This window comes from Hyla sarda, chromosome 8 (genome assembly GCF_029499605.1).
Source record: "Hyla sarda isolate aHylSar1 chromosome 8, aHylSar1.hap1, whole genome shotgun sequence".
Classification (NCBI taxonomy): Eukaryota; Metazoa; Chordata; class Amphibia; order Anura; family Hylidae; genus Hyla; species Hyla sarda.
Genome location: NC_079196.1, coordinates 69,645,786 through 69,661,519, shown reverse-complemented (window position 1 = coordinate 69,661,519; position 15,734 = coordinate 69,645,786). Strand labels below are relative to the sequence as shown.

The 15,734-nt window shown below is 44.5% G+C and overlaps 1 protein-coding gene across 2 annotated transcripts in view; it reads right to left on the bottom strand.

The window, feature by feature from the left end:
* COL6A2 (collagen type VI alpha 2 chain) overlaps positions 1 to 5,639 on the bottom strand; it is a 57,394-nt gene extending 51,755 nt beyond the window's left edge. Inside the window, exons 1-3 of one of the 2 annotated variants that reach the window (XM_056536523.1) lie at positions 5,467 to 5,639; positions 1,695 to 1,789; positions 417 to 1,042 (exon numbers count right to left, since the gene is read on the bottom strand). In XM_056536523.1, coding sequence (XP_056392498.1) covers positions 417 to 1,042; positions 1,695 to 1,782 — 714 coding nt within the window. In that variant the 5' untranslated portion in view covers positions 1,783 to 1,789; positions 5,467 to 5,639. The remainder of the gene's footprint in view (positions 1 to 416; positions 1,043 to 1,694; positions 1,790 to 5,466) is intronic. The other variant, XM_056536522.1, reaches the window with a different exon arrangement.
* Positions 5,640 to 15,734: the final 10,095 nt, after the last annotated feature.

The window sequence follows — 15,734 nt, the reverse complement described above, 5'->3', positions numbered from 1 at the left end:
ACCCCCTTCCTGCTACAGTATCTTTAACATTGAGATAACAAAAATTCTGTTTGATTTATCAATCTTATCTTTCCCTGAGTAAAAGCTAAATTGTTGAAAAATTTTAATGAAGACTGTAGAAAAGTGCCCATAGCTTTTGAAACATTAGATAGCGACACATAGGATATGTCAACTACAAAAAACCTTCTTTTATCCAACTACCAGCAAAGATTATTTATCCTGCACCAACTATAAAGCAATTTAGTGTTGTATTGTAGTTGGCGTTCTTTTTTGGGCTGTGTGCTATTCTATACTTGCCATTAGAATTCATCCAGGCACAACATGAATGTGCCCAAAAGTAGAATGATCAGAAATTTACCAGTATTAAAATATATATTTTATAATTGAACATAACATTTTTTTTTCAAACCACTTACCATAACTTGAATGATTTTATCAATGGTTCTCTGATCAATCTCGGTTTGGTCATCAGGGTTGGTCACTGTGTAAGCATTCCTGAAGAGCTCATGAGGCATGTTAGCAATCTCTCGTAGGCCAGATTCATAAACATCACGACTTGCAGCTACTGAGAAAAGTTTGATACCAGCAAGCTGTGCTCTGTCTGCCTGAGTCTTCACTCCTCCACATGGATTACCAGTCACATGACCATCAGTGATCACGACAGCAAAATTTACAGGTTCACGTCCCCCCTGGCTGGTTTGGGTCTGCACCTGTGCCTTGATCTGAGCGGTCATGTTTGAGATGGCACAATCTGTAAAGGTACCTCGTCCAATATATTGGACACCTCGTAGTTTGGAAATGTATTCATTCTTGTCACTGGTGAGTGGGCTGTAGATCTGGACCTCATCTGAATAGTGTAGACCTCCATATTGCCAGTTCAGATACACCTGATCCAGGTATGCCTCATTTTCTAGCTTTGCCAGGAAAGCAGGAATGAATTTCTTCATGTGATCCAGCAAGCTTTGGATGGGAGCGGTCTGAAGGATTATACTCTCAGATGTGTCAATGATGAAGTACACATTTATCGGACATTTGGACTTATCTACAAGAGATGTCCACAGCAAATGTCAATGTACAGGATCGGGAGAAGATCCATGCAGTATGTTATCAATGTTTCTCTTGATTCAACATAATCCCACACTACCAATAAAAAGTTTGTAGAAGAAACCTAATCTATTCTGAAAATGAATTCATAAGAATTGAAAAGATTTCCCAAACTTATCATAGATTGTTACTTGCTACCACATGAAGATTATATAGGCAAATGTGTCCTCAGACCATATTCTAGAACTCAAAAAGCTGCTCCTTTAAAAAAAAGGACAGGACACATTCTGGACATATATTGAATAGAACAGCATTCCAAGTTTCAAAATTGTGTGGCATGGGTAATATATAGGAAGGAACATCTATAATATAAATAATAAAATAACATTCTTTTAATTTAGTATACGTTAGACCATAAAATTCTTACATGGAACAGAACAATAATCTGGAATTTCTCAATAGCAGAAGACTAATCAGAGATCGACCTTTAGATGATACCTATGGTAAAGGGGGTTATCCCAACATCACAGCCTGTTGTATGCTTGCCTGTTTCTATGGCAAATACATGTCCATTTGTACCACATCACACTTGTTGCAGTAGTACTGAGGGATAGCTGGATAACATTGTAGATTGTAGATTAGCAGGTTACCTTCACATGTCTTTGGGTCATCACTCTGCGCTGATATAGAACCAAAGGCAACACAGAGCAGCAAACATAACAGTTGTAGCTGGGCCATGGCTACTCTGTAAAGAAAGGTACAGACATAACATAGAATTGTAAATAGGACATAGCAATATATCTTTATACTGAGTTTTAGACATGCCCTATATTGAGATTGGTGCTTTTCAAATACTGTATTGATTTCATTCAAGAAAGACCATGGTTGGGAAAGTGCACATAAAATGGTTTCCATAGATGTTCTAGGAATACTTCCTAGAACTGCTTCTTTAAATGGGTTTTAGATTCTAGGATATGACATCACTTCCTGATTGGTGGGGATCTGACCGCTGGCACCTAATTAAATCGATCATGGTGAAAATTATATGCGGCAGATCCATAATAGTTTTTTTTTTCATACAATACCTCTTTTGTCTGTGCAGGAGACTGCAACACACCTCATTCACTTGAATGGAGCTATATTACAGGTAGACTTGGCAGGGCTTTCCATGTGTTCTCTGAATCAACAGGGGTCCTAATGCTGAAATCTGCACACAACTACCCCACCACCAATGCGCCAATCATGAAGTAGTGTAAATACTTTGTAATGACGGAAACCAATCACCAACAATCACCATGTCTGCATAGGTGCTGTATATCTGACGGGCCTAGTAGTGGGATACTGCTTTCCTTCTGATGAATGTTACCAACACAACTCTCACACACAAACAACTTCTCTTTTTGTTGCATCTCTTACAGAGAGTTATAGACACTTGGCGGTCACAGAGGTAACAAAAAGTTGTCCATTGCATTTTTTCTCATAGTTAGTGGACACAGTCTCCATATTGGCAGACCAGATGTACAATACTTTATAGTCTTTTTTGAAGTCTAAATTGAGCTCCTGCCCAAGAAGGCTGACAGCTTCTGCCCAAACCAATATGTGTCAATAGGAGGATACCCACTACCACAGCACACCCCATCTGGCAATACATGAGGCACTCCACCAAGCATTACTATACAATCCAATAGCGTAGAAGAGAAAAGTAGTGGCACTCACCCGAACATGAAATCAGCCAAAGCTGACTGAACAAAGACAGCTATGACTTTTGCGTTTGTCTGTTCCTCTGTCCAGCTTTGGCTGATCCACACTTCTCTACTATGAGCTCATTGAAAGAATTATTTTAAAAAATTAGATAATTTTACTTATTGATGAGTACTGCTACTTTTCTCATCTACAATATTGTATTGTTTTCCACTATATTTTTGTTGGTTGAGCACCACTGTGTACTCTTAGCTCTCTGATTCCTTCCTTATTCTTATCTCCATGCAAATGAAAAGTTGGTGTTACCAAATGAGCATGCACTCTGAATGGGTAGAGGGTAGTAAGATGTTTTCAGACAACTCTGACCAGTGGCTTATCTTTCTAAGAACAAAGGGACAGGACATGTTAAAATTCCCCTGCCCAACTGTTCTCTCCCTAATCATGAGTAGTCAGGAGGTCCCATACACATTAGATGGCCTATCGATCCTGCCAAAATCAACCCTCTGGCAATCAACAATTAACAATCTCATGTGTATGGCCATCTTTAATCCCTTAATTGGGTTTCAGTAATTAGGCCTAGCAAAGAGATGTCTTTCTTTCTGAAGACAATTAGGCCACTTAGTGCTGGCAGTCTCCTTTGGCACTGTCTAGAGCCATTCTCCAAGAAGTCACGCTGTGGCATTCTTTCCTGTAGTAACTGTACTACAGTGACTTCCCTGGCATGCTCTGATTTGGCATCAGAACCAGATGTATCTAAGACTCTGTCCTTCCGCTGTCACTATTTTTTTTTTGCAAGATGCTGCCCTTTACCACTTCAGTTGGATGAGGCCTACAGTCTCCTAACTCTTATGTCACACAGTCTACCCATGCACTCCATGTGATTTCAACCACACTAACTTTCTGCTCACATACAAATATTTATAACCTATTGTGCTATAGCAGTATTTAGTAGCAACCATTTACATACTGTACCATACATACATTGAATGCATTTGGTTACATACAGTAAGTGTAAGGCAAGGCACTGCCCTCTATCGCTTGAGTTTGGATGGGGTCTACAGTCTCTTAGCTGAGTTACACAGACTCCCCATTCACTCCATGTGGTTTCAACCACACTAATAACTTTCTGATCCCATCCAAATATCCATAATCTATTATGCTATGACAACATTTAGTAGCATCCATTAACATACTGTAGCATTCATACATTAAATGCATTTCCTTACATATAATAGTTGCAAAGCATATTAGAAAGTCCAAAACATAAAATTACAACTTTGTTAGGGGGCAAATGAAATCTACATGCAGTTTACTCTACTTACACAAGATAATAGGGTATATAAATCAAGATAAAGTGGAACAATACAAAATGTCTTAACAGGTGGAAACACTGTCTTTTCTATAGTATGATATCATTTCCTGATACAGTTTTGCGCTACTAACTTTCTTATAAAGAAGTCACCTGGAAGAAAGTGCAGGCCTTTTCTGCAAATTTTAGTTCAGTCAATAGATAATTTAATGAAAGTCAATCTAAATGGACTTACATTATTAGTTCTACAATACATACTACAGTGTTTTCTACAGGGGCCATAATAACACTCAATCAGGAATTGGGAAACATTAGTCCCACCCATTGTGATCTCTGGTTGGTCATCCTTTTGATCTGGTATGCTATAAATGGTTGCACTTACTGTTACTGACAAAGTACATTATTCACACTATGTTGCAAATAAATATATAAACCCAAAGAAACATATATGCAAACATACAAGCAATACATACATATACAGCATAAATGTTTATTGTCGTTGTTGTATCTTATTTGCTACATGGTTTGCAAATGGATACCAAGTTTTGACAGCTTTAAGACCACTTGTTGCCCATGTCGTAGCCCAAACTTAGGCTTGTCAACTCTTCTGGGACTACACTTCCAAAAAACAGCTGGACAGACACAATTTACAGATTTGACAATATTTGGAGTGATAGATTACTGATAATATTCACCTTTTTGGGGGATAAAAAATGATTTATAGTATCACACAGAAGCATTGAAGCACTATTGTGCTGATCTACAACTGGTTAGTGCTGTCAGTCAGATATATATAGGATGCTTGAGAACTGACCCTCTTATAAAGAATGTTTGAAAGATTGAAGGGACTTTATACACTTTATACTAAGATAGTAACTCAGTAATTATATAGTATGTGGATGTCTGATCTGTATTAGATCAAAGATTACGGTATATACAGTACAAGCTAGATTTCTAAGCTTATACTCTTCCTATTACTGCCTGTTACTGCCTGTACAATAATAATAATAATAAAAACATTTTATTTCTTTTTCTTCCACATTTTTTCCAGGATCAATGATAGTTGTTATAATCAAATCCATCAGATCATAAAATGATTAGACTTTTTTTTCAAGACACTGCAGCAATTCTGTAAACTATGTTGGTTAGAAAGAACTTTGTTATAGGTAATAGGTGGGTTTTATATGAATACAATGGGAATAAATTTCCCCGTGTGTAAATTTCTGTCTTAGATCGTCCAAAATCTGGAATTTTTATCCGAGACAGCTTTTGATACATATATATATACCTGATTCTATTAACTATAAGCATGCCAAAGCAAGCCCCTTCAGTGTTACAGTATGGGGCTGATCCCTTGTATCCTTGTGCCATAGCAAAACCCCACATTTTACATAAAGCTTTAGAAGTCTTACCTTAAGGAAAGTAACAAAGCTAATGTTTTCTATACGGTTAGCTGCCGGTGGGACCTGAGCATTCTCTGCAGTGAGGGAGAAGCTGATGCTTGAGATGGGACCTTCTTCTCAGGACAGAAAACGTTCCCTTCCTACACCCAAACTCCTTCTATCCCTGCAGATTTTTTTTTCTAACCAAGTTTGGTTCAGCCCCTTCGAGTCATTGCAAGTTATATGGAAGTGTCATGACGACTCTTACCACTGGGTGACACTGTGGATCCACTAAAGGGTGTGGAAGTAACCCCCAGTGTTTCATGCTAACGGAATGTGTGTGATCTTCCGCAGATTTTCCAACAAATCGCTGTTTTCATGAGAAAAATCTTTTTTTTTATTCCGCATTTAATGTTTCCTGTGAAATAAGAAAAGAAAAAAAAAGACTAAAAGCTAGGATGTTAATCTTTCACTGGAAGATTGTTGTAGGACTACAAGTCACAGCATACTCTGGCTTTTTACAGTTCTAGTGCTGGAGTATTTGGTTTACAGTAGTAAAATTAGACATGAAATTTTTTTTGAAATAATAATATTTTTTTTTTTTTAGATAATTCTGCTATCTGTAGCCATATATATTTGTCACACACTGCAGAGGGTGTTGTAAAAATGGCAACTGTATGTCAAATTATACAGTATCGAAACTGATAGCTCACTAATGCTGCTATAGACCATTTGTTAGTCTATAGTCTGTGTGATATACAGAAACAAGGTCATACATAGGATACAGGCAGCTCATGCAGCTGCAATGGGTTCATAAAAAGGGGAACCCAGCTTAGGTTCTCCATAGGTGGTATCCCGTATATCGGATAAAGTGGCATTTGCAAACCATGACGGCCAAGTAAAGGTGGCATTAAGTAAACCTGCCATTAGAATTTACCATATATAACACGTGGCAATGTGTTATATATGGTAAATCTTTACCATGCTCAGGAGACATTCCTATAGCAGCGATGGTGAAGCTATGAAGATTGAAAGGTGTCACCTGCTGCCCAAAAGTAGTCTTCTGGGCAGGAGACCCTCTCTTCTAGTCCTGTATGCGCCAACTGTAATAAAGCCCTTTCAGTGTGATTGGCAGACCTGGTGCGGCCCGCACCTTCGCTCCGCTCCATCTGCTCAGGGAGCGTTAATGGCCGCTGTCAATAATGCTTAGGGTGTGTGATTACAACGAGAGCAGCAGAACTAGAAGAGGATGGCTCCCGCCCAGGGGACTGCTTCTGGCCAGCAGGGGACACCTTTCAAACTGTATATCCTCGTCATCGCTGCCGGCAGGAATGGCATGATAAGGAAGAAGATTTTACCATATAAAATGTGTTGCCGCTTAGTGCTCACACTACGAACATTCCTTAGATGAACTTCTGTAGCAGATCCAGATTGCACCAAAATAATGAACGTGTTCATTATATTGGCAGAATACTGCCTGGAATGCCGATTGAAAATGTCATGTACATTTAACCCCGATTTCGGGCAGCATGAATCTGCTGATGAAACTCACCAAGGAAACTCCTCACTGAATTTGTGCAATGTACATGGGCCCTTACTACTAGCATGCACAGATTTGCAACAATCACTTGCAGCTGGACATGCTGGAAGTTGTAGTTTCCCAATCTATAGAGGGACACACGTACTTGAGCTGAACAAACCTCGGTGCAGTATGATGATTTATTTCCTATACAAAAGAGTAGGGACCCTGTACTACCTGAGTTAGGCCCCTTTCACACTACCGTTGTAACACGGCAGTGTGTTGGCCATCGGGGCCGCCGGGGAGAATAACTGGAAAAAAAAATACTGCTTGCATCATTTCTCGTTGCGCCCCGTCGAAACGCCAGCCGTCAAACTAAAAAAAAAGAAAAAGAGAGTTTAACAGCCGTTCTTGACGAGGCGCACGGCAGTGTGAAAGAAGACTAAGTTGTGATGGCCAACCCTCCGTGTCAGAGTATCTCTAAAATGGCAGGTCATTTGGGGTGCTCCTGGAATGCAGTGTTTAGTGCCTTCCAAAGCGGTCTAAGAAAACAAACGAGGAGATTTATCAAAACCATTGCAGAGGAAAAGTTTATCAGTTGCCCACAGCAACCAATCAGATCGCCTATAGTTTTGAGAGGCCTTTTTAAAAATGAAAGCAATCTGATTGGTTGCTATGGACAATTAATCAACTTTTCCCTCTACACAGATTTTGATAAATCTCGGTCTGGTCCACTTTCACTTAGAAACTTCTAAAGCACAATTTGCTGAAGAACATATAGCTGTCTATAATAGTAACACACAATGAGGCAGATTTATCAAAACCTGTGTAGCGCAAGAGTGGGGCAGTTGCAATAGCAGATCGCTTCTTTTATTTTTCAGAGGCCTTTTTAAAAATGAAAGGAGCAATCTGATTGGTTGCTATGGCCAACTCCACCACTTTTCCTCTACGCACAGATTTTGATAAATCTCCCCCTATAGGTTTCTGTAAGGCTGGGTTCACACTACGTTTTGTCCCATACGGGAGCGCATACGGCAGGGGGGAGCTAAAAGCTCGCGCTCCCGTATGTCACCGTATGCGCTCTCGTATGTCATTCATTTCAATGAGCCGACCGGAGTGAAACGTTTGGTCCGGTCGGCTCATTTTTGCGCCGTATTCGCTTTTACAACCGGACCTAAAACCGTGGTTGACCACAGTTTTAGGTCCGGTTGTAAAAGCGCATACGGCGCAAAAATGAGCCGACCGGACCGAACGTTTCACTCCGGTCGGCTCATTGAAATGAATGACATACGGGAGCGCATACGGTGACATACGGGAGCGCAAGCTTTTAGCTCCCCCCTGCCGTATGCGCTCCCGTATGGGACAAAACGTAGTGTGAACCCAGCCTAACAAAGGACCGGTCAGAGTGTCCTTGTTGACCACTGTCCATCACCAATGGACCTGTGAGAATCTCTATCTCTTGACCAGGATTCATGTTTGGTGCATCCAATGAAGTAACCATGTAGTGTATACAGTGTATACACTGATACACAAAGGAATAATGGTACTCCCACATTTTACTATTATCACAATGTGCATGATTTCGAGACATCCTCAACTTACTTGATACATGATGACTACAAACATGCTACAGTTACTTCCTTTATTTGTGTATCTCTAAGGATTGTCCTTTCTGTGGCTTTTTATTGTTATTTTTTGGTTTGTAAATTAAAATGATACTACAAGGGTAACATGTTACATGGTCCTGTTAATTTAGCTGTTCTGGTTTACTTTACAGTTTTCTTTACTTCTTTGCTGTGGCCAAGGTATCCCTGGGGAGCTGTATACTTTACGTTGTTGAGGTGCACATCATGAGGATATTGTGATTATATGGTGAATGCAAGCATTTTACAGGCTTATAAAAAGAGGAATTCCCACACAGCGTAATTGATTCCAGAGGAGCCCTGTTTGATGCTGCATCCATGTCTAGAGCTCACCAGGTGATAAAACCCTAAATATGAGAAGTGGGATAGGGGGGGATATACTACTTCTATGTCTCTTGCTCTCAATGCATCTAAAAGAGTCACTTTACGAATGCAAGCAAATAAGATTTGATTCTGAAAAGCTGACATTAAGTTAAGATTAGCGAATCGAGTCTAAATTAATCAAATTTGCTCTCAATTTTACAAAATAAAAGTTTGATTTGTTTGAAAATTATTCTTTTGGGGATTTGCTTAAAGAAAATCAATAATGGGACTGGGACTTCTTTACAGACTTTGAGAGGGGAGGCATTGTTGGACTGAGAGAAGCAGGACTGTCAGTTTGATAAACTACCCGCCATCTTGCATGTTCTGTCCTAGCTGTTAGGTGGTGTTGGGAGCAGTAGTTATGTGAAGGCACACACACGGTGTAAAGGCACAAATCAACCCAGACAGACCTTGAGCAGATAGAATTGTTTCATCAACCCACAATCACAAGCAGCATCCACAGTTTCCTTGTCCACCATCCATAAACAGTTGACAATGACTTTATTACAACCCCCTGTCTGTGCATGGACCATTTCCAGGTGCTTAGTAAATGAAATGTTGGTGTCATGGCACCCATTAAGTGTCCTTCCATTGACAGCCACCCACCATATCCTTTGATTGCAGTGGTGTTGTGACTAATAAACCTGGTGCTACAGACTGGAACTGTATTACCTTAAGTGATGAATCCAGGTTCTGGTTGTGATCTGACAATGGTAGAGTTCGAGTATGGAGGCCTTGTGGTTAGCGCTTCAGTCCAGCCTTTGCTGTGGAGTCACACACTGTCCCAATTGCTGGGGTCATTAGCTGGGGGTCATTGCATATGATATTTGATCACCCTTAGTGATACTAGCAACAATAACAGTGATATGTGTAGGACATCCTGCACCCACATTTGTTGTCTCTCATGGCTTCTAACTGGCATTATACTCTCCCACAAACAGCAAGGTTTTCCCAGGAATGTCTACATACATAAGAAAAAGAAATTGCGGAGCAGCTCACCAATTCCAAGGGATCAGGTCGGTGACATCGTGGTCAGGCGACAGAAGGACGGGGAGGCTGAGATGTTACGGGGGGAATCAGACGTCAGGGCCACATACGTATCGCACCCTTTGGTGCTTCGTCAGGCCCCTGTTTCCCAGGAATGTTCCCCCAGATTGCAACACTTTCTTGGCCTGTTCCCAATAAACTTGCCCTTTGTAATGTTCAGCGCTCCGGACAGACACGCTGGCAGTGAGTGCTTTTCTCCTCTCTCCTCCTCAGCTGGCGAGCCCGTCACTCACATCTGCTCTCTCTTGTCCCTCCGGTCCTCTCGCAGCTCCAGCGCCTGTGCCCCCACCTCCTAGGGTGCGCACGCGCCGGAGCTCTAAGATTTAAAGGGCCAGTGCACCCGTTATTATGATCCACACCTGCACCTATCCTATAAGTATCAGCACCTCCCATTAACCCATGATGGATCTTTGTTTGCCTTAGTGCCATTGAGAAAGCGTTTGTTGTCTTGCCTTGCTGTGTTCCAGACCCCATTGTTCTGTGACCTGGCCTTGCTCCTGTGCCGCCTGCCTATTGACCTTCTGCTACGTTACTGACTTCGCACCTGTGCCGCCTGCCCTGACCTTTTGCTATCCTGACCACGAGTTGCATATATTCCTTCTTTGCCTCTAATCTCCTCAGCTGCCTGTGTGGTTGAGTCGTGCCGGGGTAGCAATCTAGTTGCCGCCTGCCGCAGAAAATCCATCCCGCTTTGCAGTGGGCTCTAGTGAAAACCAGTGGCACCTTAGACTCCGCTCCCTGGCACAGCCCAAGTCATCTACCATACAAGTCCAGCGGATCCACTACTACCCTAAGTGCTACAGCCTACTGCCGTGAGTCTTACAGTAAGATCCAGCCATGGATCCCGCTGAGGTACTTCTGCCTGAAGTTTCAGATCTTTCCTCCATCGTGGCTCAACAGTTGCAGCAGTTAGCCCATCAGGTGCAACAACTAAACCAATTGTCTGCCTTGATGCAACAGCTTCTTGCTGTACAGCAGCAACAACAGCAACTGCAGCCGCAACCTGCTTGTTACGCCGAGCGCTCCGGGTCCCTGCTCCTCCCCGGAGCGCTCGCGGCGTTCATCTTCTGTTAGCAGCGCCCCGGTCAGACTCGCTGACCGGGAGCGCTGCTCTGAGTCCCCCGGCGGGGACGTGCCTGCCCGCGGGTCGCATCCCGTTCTGCTCACCTGCCCCGTCCTCCTTCCGTCCCATCCCGGCGCGCGCGGCCCCGCTCTCTAGGGTGCGCTCGAGCGCCAGCTCTCTGAAATTTAAAGGGCCAGTGCACCACTAATTGGTGCCTGTCCCAATCAAGTGCAATCACCTCCACTTGTTGCCCTAGTGCCCTGAGAAAGCGTTTTGTGTATCCCAAGCCTGTGTATCCAGACCCTTGCCATTGCCCCTGACTACGAACCATTGCTGCCTGCCCTGACCTTCTGCTACGTCCGACCTTGCTTTTGCCTTGTCCCTGTGTACCGCGTCTGTCTCAGCTGTCAGTGGGGTTGAGTCGCTATCGGGTGGAACGATCTGGGGGTTACCTGCCGCTGCAAGTCCATCCCGCTTTGCGGCGGGCTCTGGTGAAAACCAGTAACCCCTTAGATTCCGTTCCCCTGGTACGGCCCACGTCATCACCTCACTGACACAGAGGATCCACCTCCAGTGTCCTCTCTGCATACCAGTCTGGATCCTGACAGTAGATCCGGCCATGGATTGCGCTGAGGTCCCGTTGCCTAGTGTCGCTGACCTAACCACCGTGGTCGCCCAGCAATCACAGCAGATCGCGCAACAAGGACAGCAGCTGACTCAACTGACCGTTATGCTGCAACAGCTTCTGCCGCAACTACAGCAATGATCTCCTCCGCCAGCTCCTGCATCTCCTCCGCAGCGAGTGGCTGCTCCCAGCTTCCGCCTGTCTCTACCGGACAAGTTTGATGGGGACTCAAAACAGTGCAGTGGATTCCTGTCCCAGTGTTCCCTACACCTGGAGATGATGTTGGACCAATTCCCTACTGAACGGTCTAAGGTGGCTTTCGTGGTCAGTCTCCTGTCTGGAAAGGCCTGGTCATGGGCCACACCGCTTTGGGACCGCAACGATCCCGCCACCGCTACTATCCAGTCCTTCTTCTCTGAAGTACGTAGTGTTTTTGAGGAGCCAGTCCGGGCTTCCTCAGTCGAGACTGCTTTGCTGAACCTTGTCCAAGGGAGTTCTTCTGTGGGTGAATACGCCATCCAGTTCCGCACCCTCGCCTCAGAGCTATCCTGGAATAATGAGGCCCTCTGAGCGACCTTCAAGAAAGGCTTATCCAGTAACATCAAAGATGTCCTGGCCGCACGAGAAATTCCTGCTAATCTGTCAGAACTCATCCGTTTGGCCACCCGCATCGACATGCGTTTCTCGGAAAGACGGCAGGAACTTCGTCAGGAAAAGGATCTTGTTCGCACCAGGCGGTTTTTCTCCCAGGCTCCTCTCTTCCAACGTCTTTTGCAATCTGTTCCTGTGCCTTCCGCCGAGGAGGCTATGCAAGTGGATCGGTCTCGCCTGACCCTACAAGAGAGGACTCGCCGCCGAAACGAGAATTTGAGCCTGTACTGTGCTAGTACCGAACATTACCTAAAAGATTGTCCTATCCGCCCTCCGCGTCAGGAGAAACGCATGCACCTAGTTCACAAGGGTGAAACGACACTTGGTGTGAATTCTGCCTCTCCACGTCTGACTGTACCTGTGCGGATTTCTACTTCTGCCAACTCCTCCTTCTCAGCAGTGGCCTTCTTGGACTCAGGTTCTGCAGGAAACTTTATCTTGGCCTCTTTCGTTAATAGGTTCAGTATTCCAGTAACCCGTCTCGTCAAGCCGCTCTTTATCTCTTCAGTAAACGGAGAGAAATTGGACTGCACTGTGCGCTACCGCACTGAACCCCTGCTCATGAGCATTGGACTTCACCATGAAAAAATTGAATTTTTCGTTCTGCCTAACTGCACCTCTGAAGTTCTTCTCGGCTTGCCGTGGCTCCAGCGTCATGCTCCTATCCCTTGACTGGACCACCGGGGAGATCAAAAGTTGGGGTCCTTCTTGTCACAAGCGATGTCTCACATCTGCTTCCACTAGTCAAACCCCTGAAGCTTCTTCTTTACCGGGCCTTCCCAAGGCTTACCAGGACTTTTCAGATGTATTCTGCAAAAAGCAAGCAGAGGTCTTACCTCCACATAGACCTTATGATTGTCCCATTGACCTTCTTCCTGGTACCACTCCGCCCTGTGGCAGGATTTACCCTCAGTCAGCTCCAGAGACTCAAGCCATGATGGAGTATATCCAGAAGAACCTAAAGAGAGGTTTTATTCGGAAAACCTCATCCCCTGCTGGAGCGGGGTTCTTCTTTGTTTCTAAAAAGGATGGATCCTTACGCCCATGTATTGACTACCGCGGTTTAAACAAGATTACCATCGAAAACCGCTATCCCCTGCCTTTGATCTCCGAACTCTTTGACCGTCTACGCTGAGCAAGTATCTTCACCAAAGTGGACTTAAGGGGCGCGTATAATCTTATTCGCATCCGTAAAGGTGATGAGTGGAAAACCGCATTCAATACCAGAGATGGACATTTTGAATATCTAGTTATGCCCTTTGGGTTTTGCAACGCCCCTGCAGTTTTCCAGGACTTTGTTAATGAGATCTTTCGGGACTTATTGTATACCTGTGTTGTGGTCTACTTGGATGACATCTTGATTTTTTCTTCTAACTTAGAGGAACACCATCGTCATGTCCGTCAAGTGCTCCAAAGACTCCGTGAAAACCACCTGTACACTGTAAATTTGAAAAATGTCTCTTTGAATGCAACAGTCTTCCTTTCCTTTGTTACCTAGTCTCTGGCCAAGGGCTTCAAATGGATCCAGACAAACTGTCGGCGGTTTTGGATTGGCCACGCCCTTCTGGACTCCGTGCTATCCAACGCTTCCTGGGATTCGCCAACTATTATCGACAGTTTATTCCCCACTTCTCCACCATTGTGGCCCCTATTGTGGCTCTGACTAGGAAGAATGCTAATCCAAAGTCGTGGCCTCCACAAGCGGATGAGGCCTTCAAACGTCTCAAAGCTGCCTTTGCCTCTGCACCAGTTTTGTCCAGACCTGATCCGTTGAAACCATTCTTCCTAGAAGTAGATGCTTCCTCAGTCGGAGCCGGAGCCATGGGGGCATTCTTCTCACCTGGCTGGTCATGCTGGCATTAAAAAGTCCATTCATCTAATCTCCCGTCTGTATTGGTGGCCTACATTGGAGGGTGACGTTACTGATTTTGTACTGTTTGTGCCCGGAATAAAACCCCTTGCCAGAAGCCTGCTTTACTCCTCCATCCTTTGCCTGTCCCTGAGCAACCATGGTCCCAAATTGCCATGGATTTCATTACAGATCTTCCCGTATCCCATGGCAACACCGTCATCTGGGTGGTCGTTGATCGTTTTTTCCAAAATGGCTCACTTCATTCCGCTTCCAGGCCTTCCTTCTGCGCCACAGTTGGCGAAGCATTTTTTTCTGCAGATTTTTCGTCTTCACGGGCTTCCCACGCATATCGTCTCGGATAGAGGCGTTCAATTTGTGTAAACATTTTGGAGAGCTCTCTGTAATCAATTAAAGATCAAATAAAATTTCTCGTCCTCCTATCACCCCCAATCCAATGGACAAGTAGAAAGAGTAAACCAGATTCTTGGTGACTACTTGCGACATTTTGTCTCCTCCCGCCAAGATGATGGGGTCGACCTTCTGCCCTGGGCTGAATTCTCGTACAATTTCAAAAATTCTGAATCCTCCGCCAAATCCCCATTCTTTGTGGTGTACGGCGGTCACCCTCTGCCCCCCCCTTCCCACTTCTTCTGGAGTTCCTGCGTTGGATGAAGTGACCCGGGACTTCTCCGCTATCTGGAAGGAGACTCAAAAGTCGCTCCTACTGGCCTCGTCTCGAATGAAGAGACATGCAGATAAAAAGAGAAGAACTCCTCCTATCTTTCTCCCTGGGGACAAAGTGTGGCTCTCTGCCAAATACATACGCTTTCGTGTCCCTAGCTACAAGTTGGGTCCTTGCTTCCTCGGTCCTTTTAAAATCAAGAATCAAATTAATTCTGTCTCTTACAAACTTCATCTTCCTTCTTCTCTTCGCATTTCTAACTCTTTCCATGTGTCTCTTCTCAAACCTCTTGTGCTTAACAGCTTTTCTCCCAAGGTTACTGTTCCCGCTCCTGTTTCTGGCTCCTCTGATGTCTTCGCTGTCAAAGAGATCCTTGCCTCCAAGATCGTCCGAGGTAAAATATATTTTTTAATTGATTGGGAGAATTGTGGCCCTGAAGAGAGGTCCTGGGAACCTGAGGCCAACATTTTTGACAAGAAGCTTGTCGAGCAGATTCCTGGGCTCTAAAAAGAGGGAGAGACCTAAGGGGGGGGTACTGTTACGCCGAGCGCTCCGGGTCCCTGCTCCTCCCAGGAGCGCTCACGGCGTTCATCTTCTGTTAGCAGCGCCCCAGTCAGACTCGCTGACCAGGAGCGTTGCTCTGAGTCCCCCGGCGGGGATGCGGCAGGATGGGCCTGCCCGCAGGTTGCATCCCGTTCTGCTCACCTGCCCCGTCCTCCTTCCGTCCCATCCCGGCGCGCGCGGCCCCGCTCTCTAGGGTGCGCGCACGCGCCGGCTCTCTGAAATTTTATCAAGTGCAATCACCTCCATTTCCTATATAAACCCACTTCCCCTTCCTGTCCTCACCGTATCT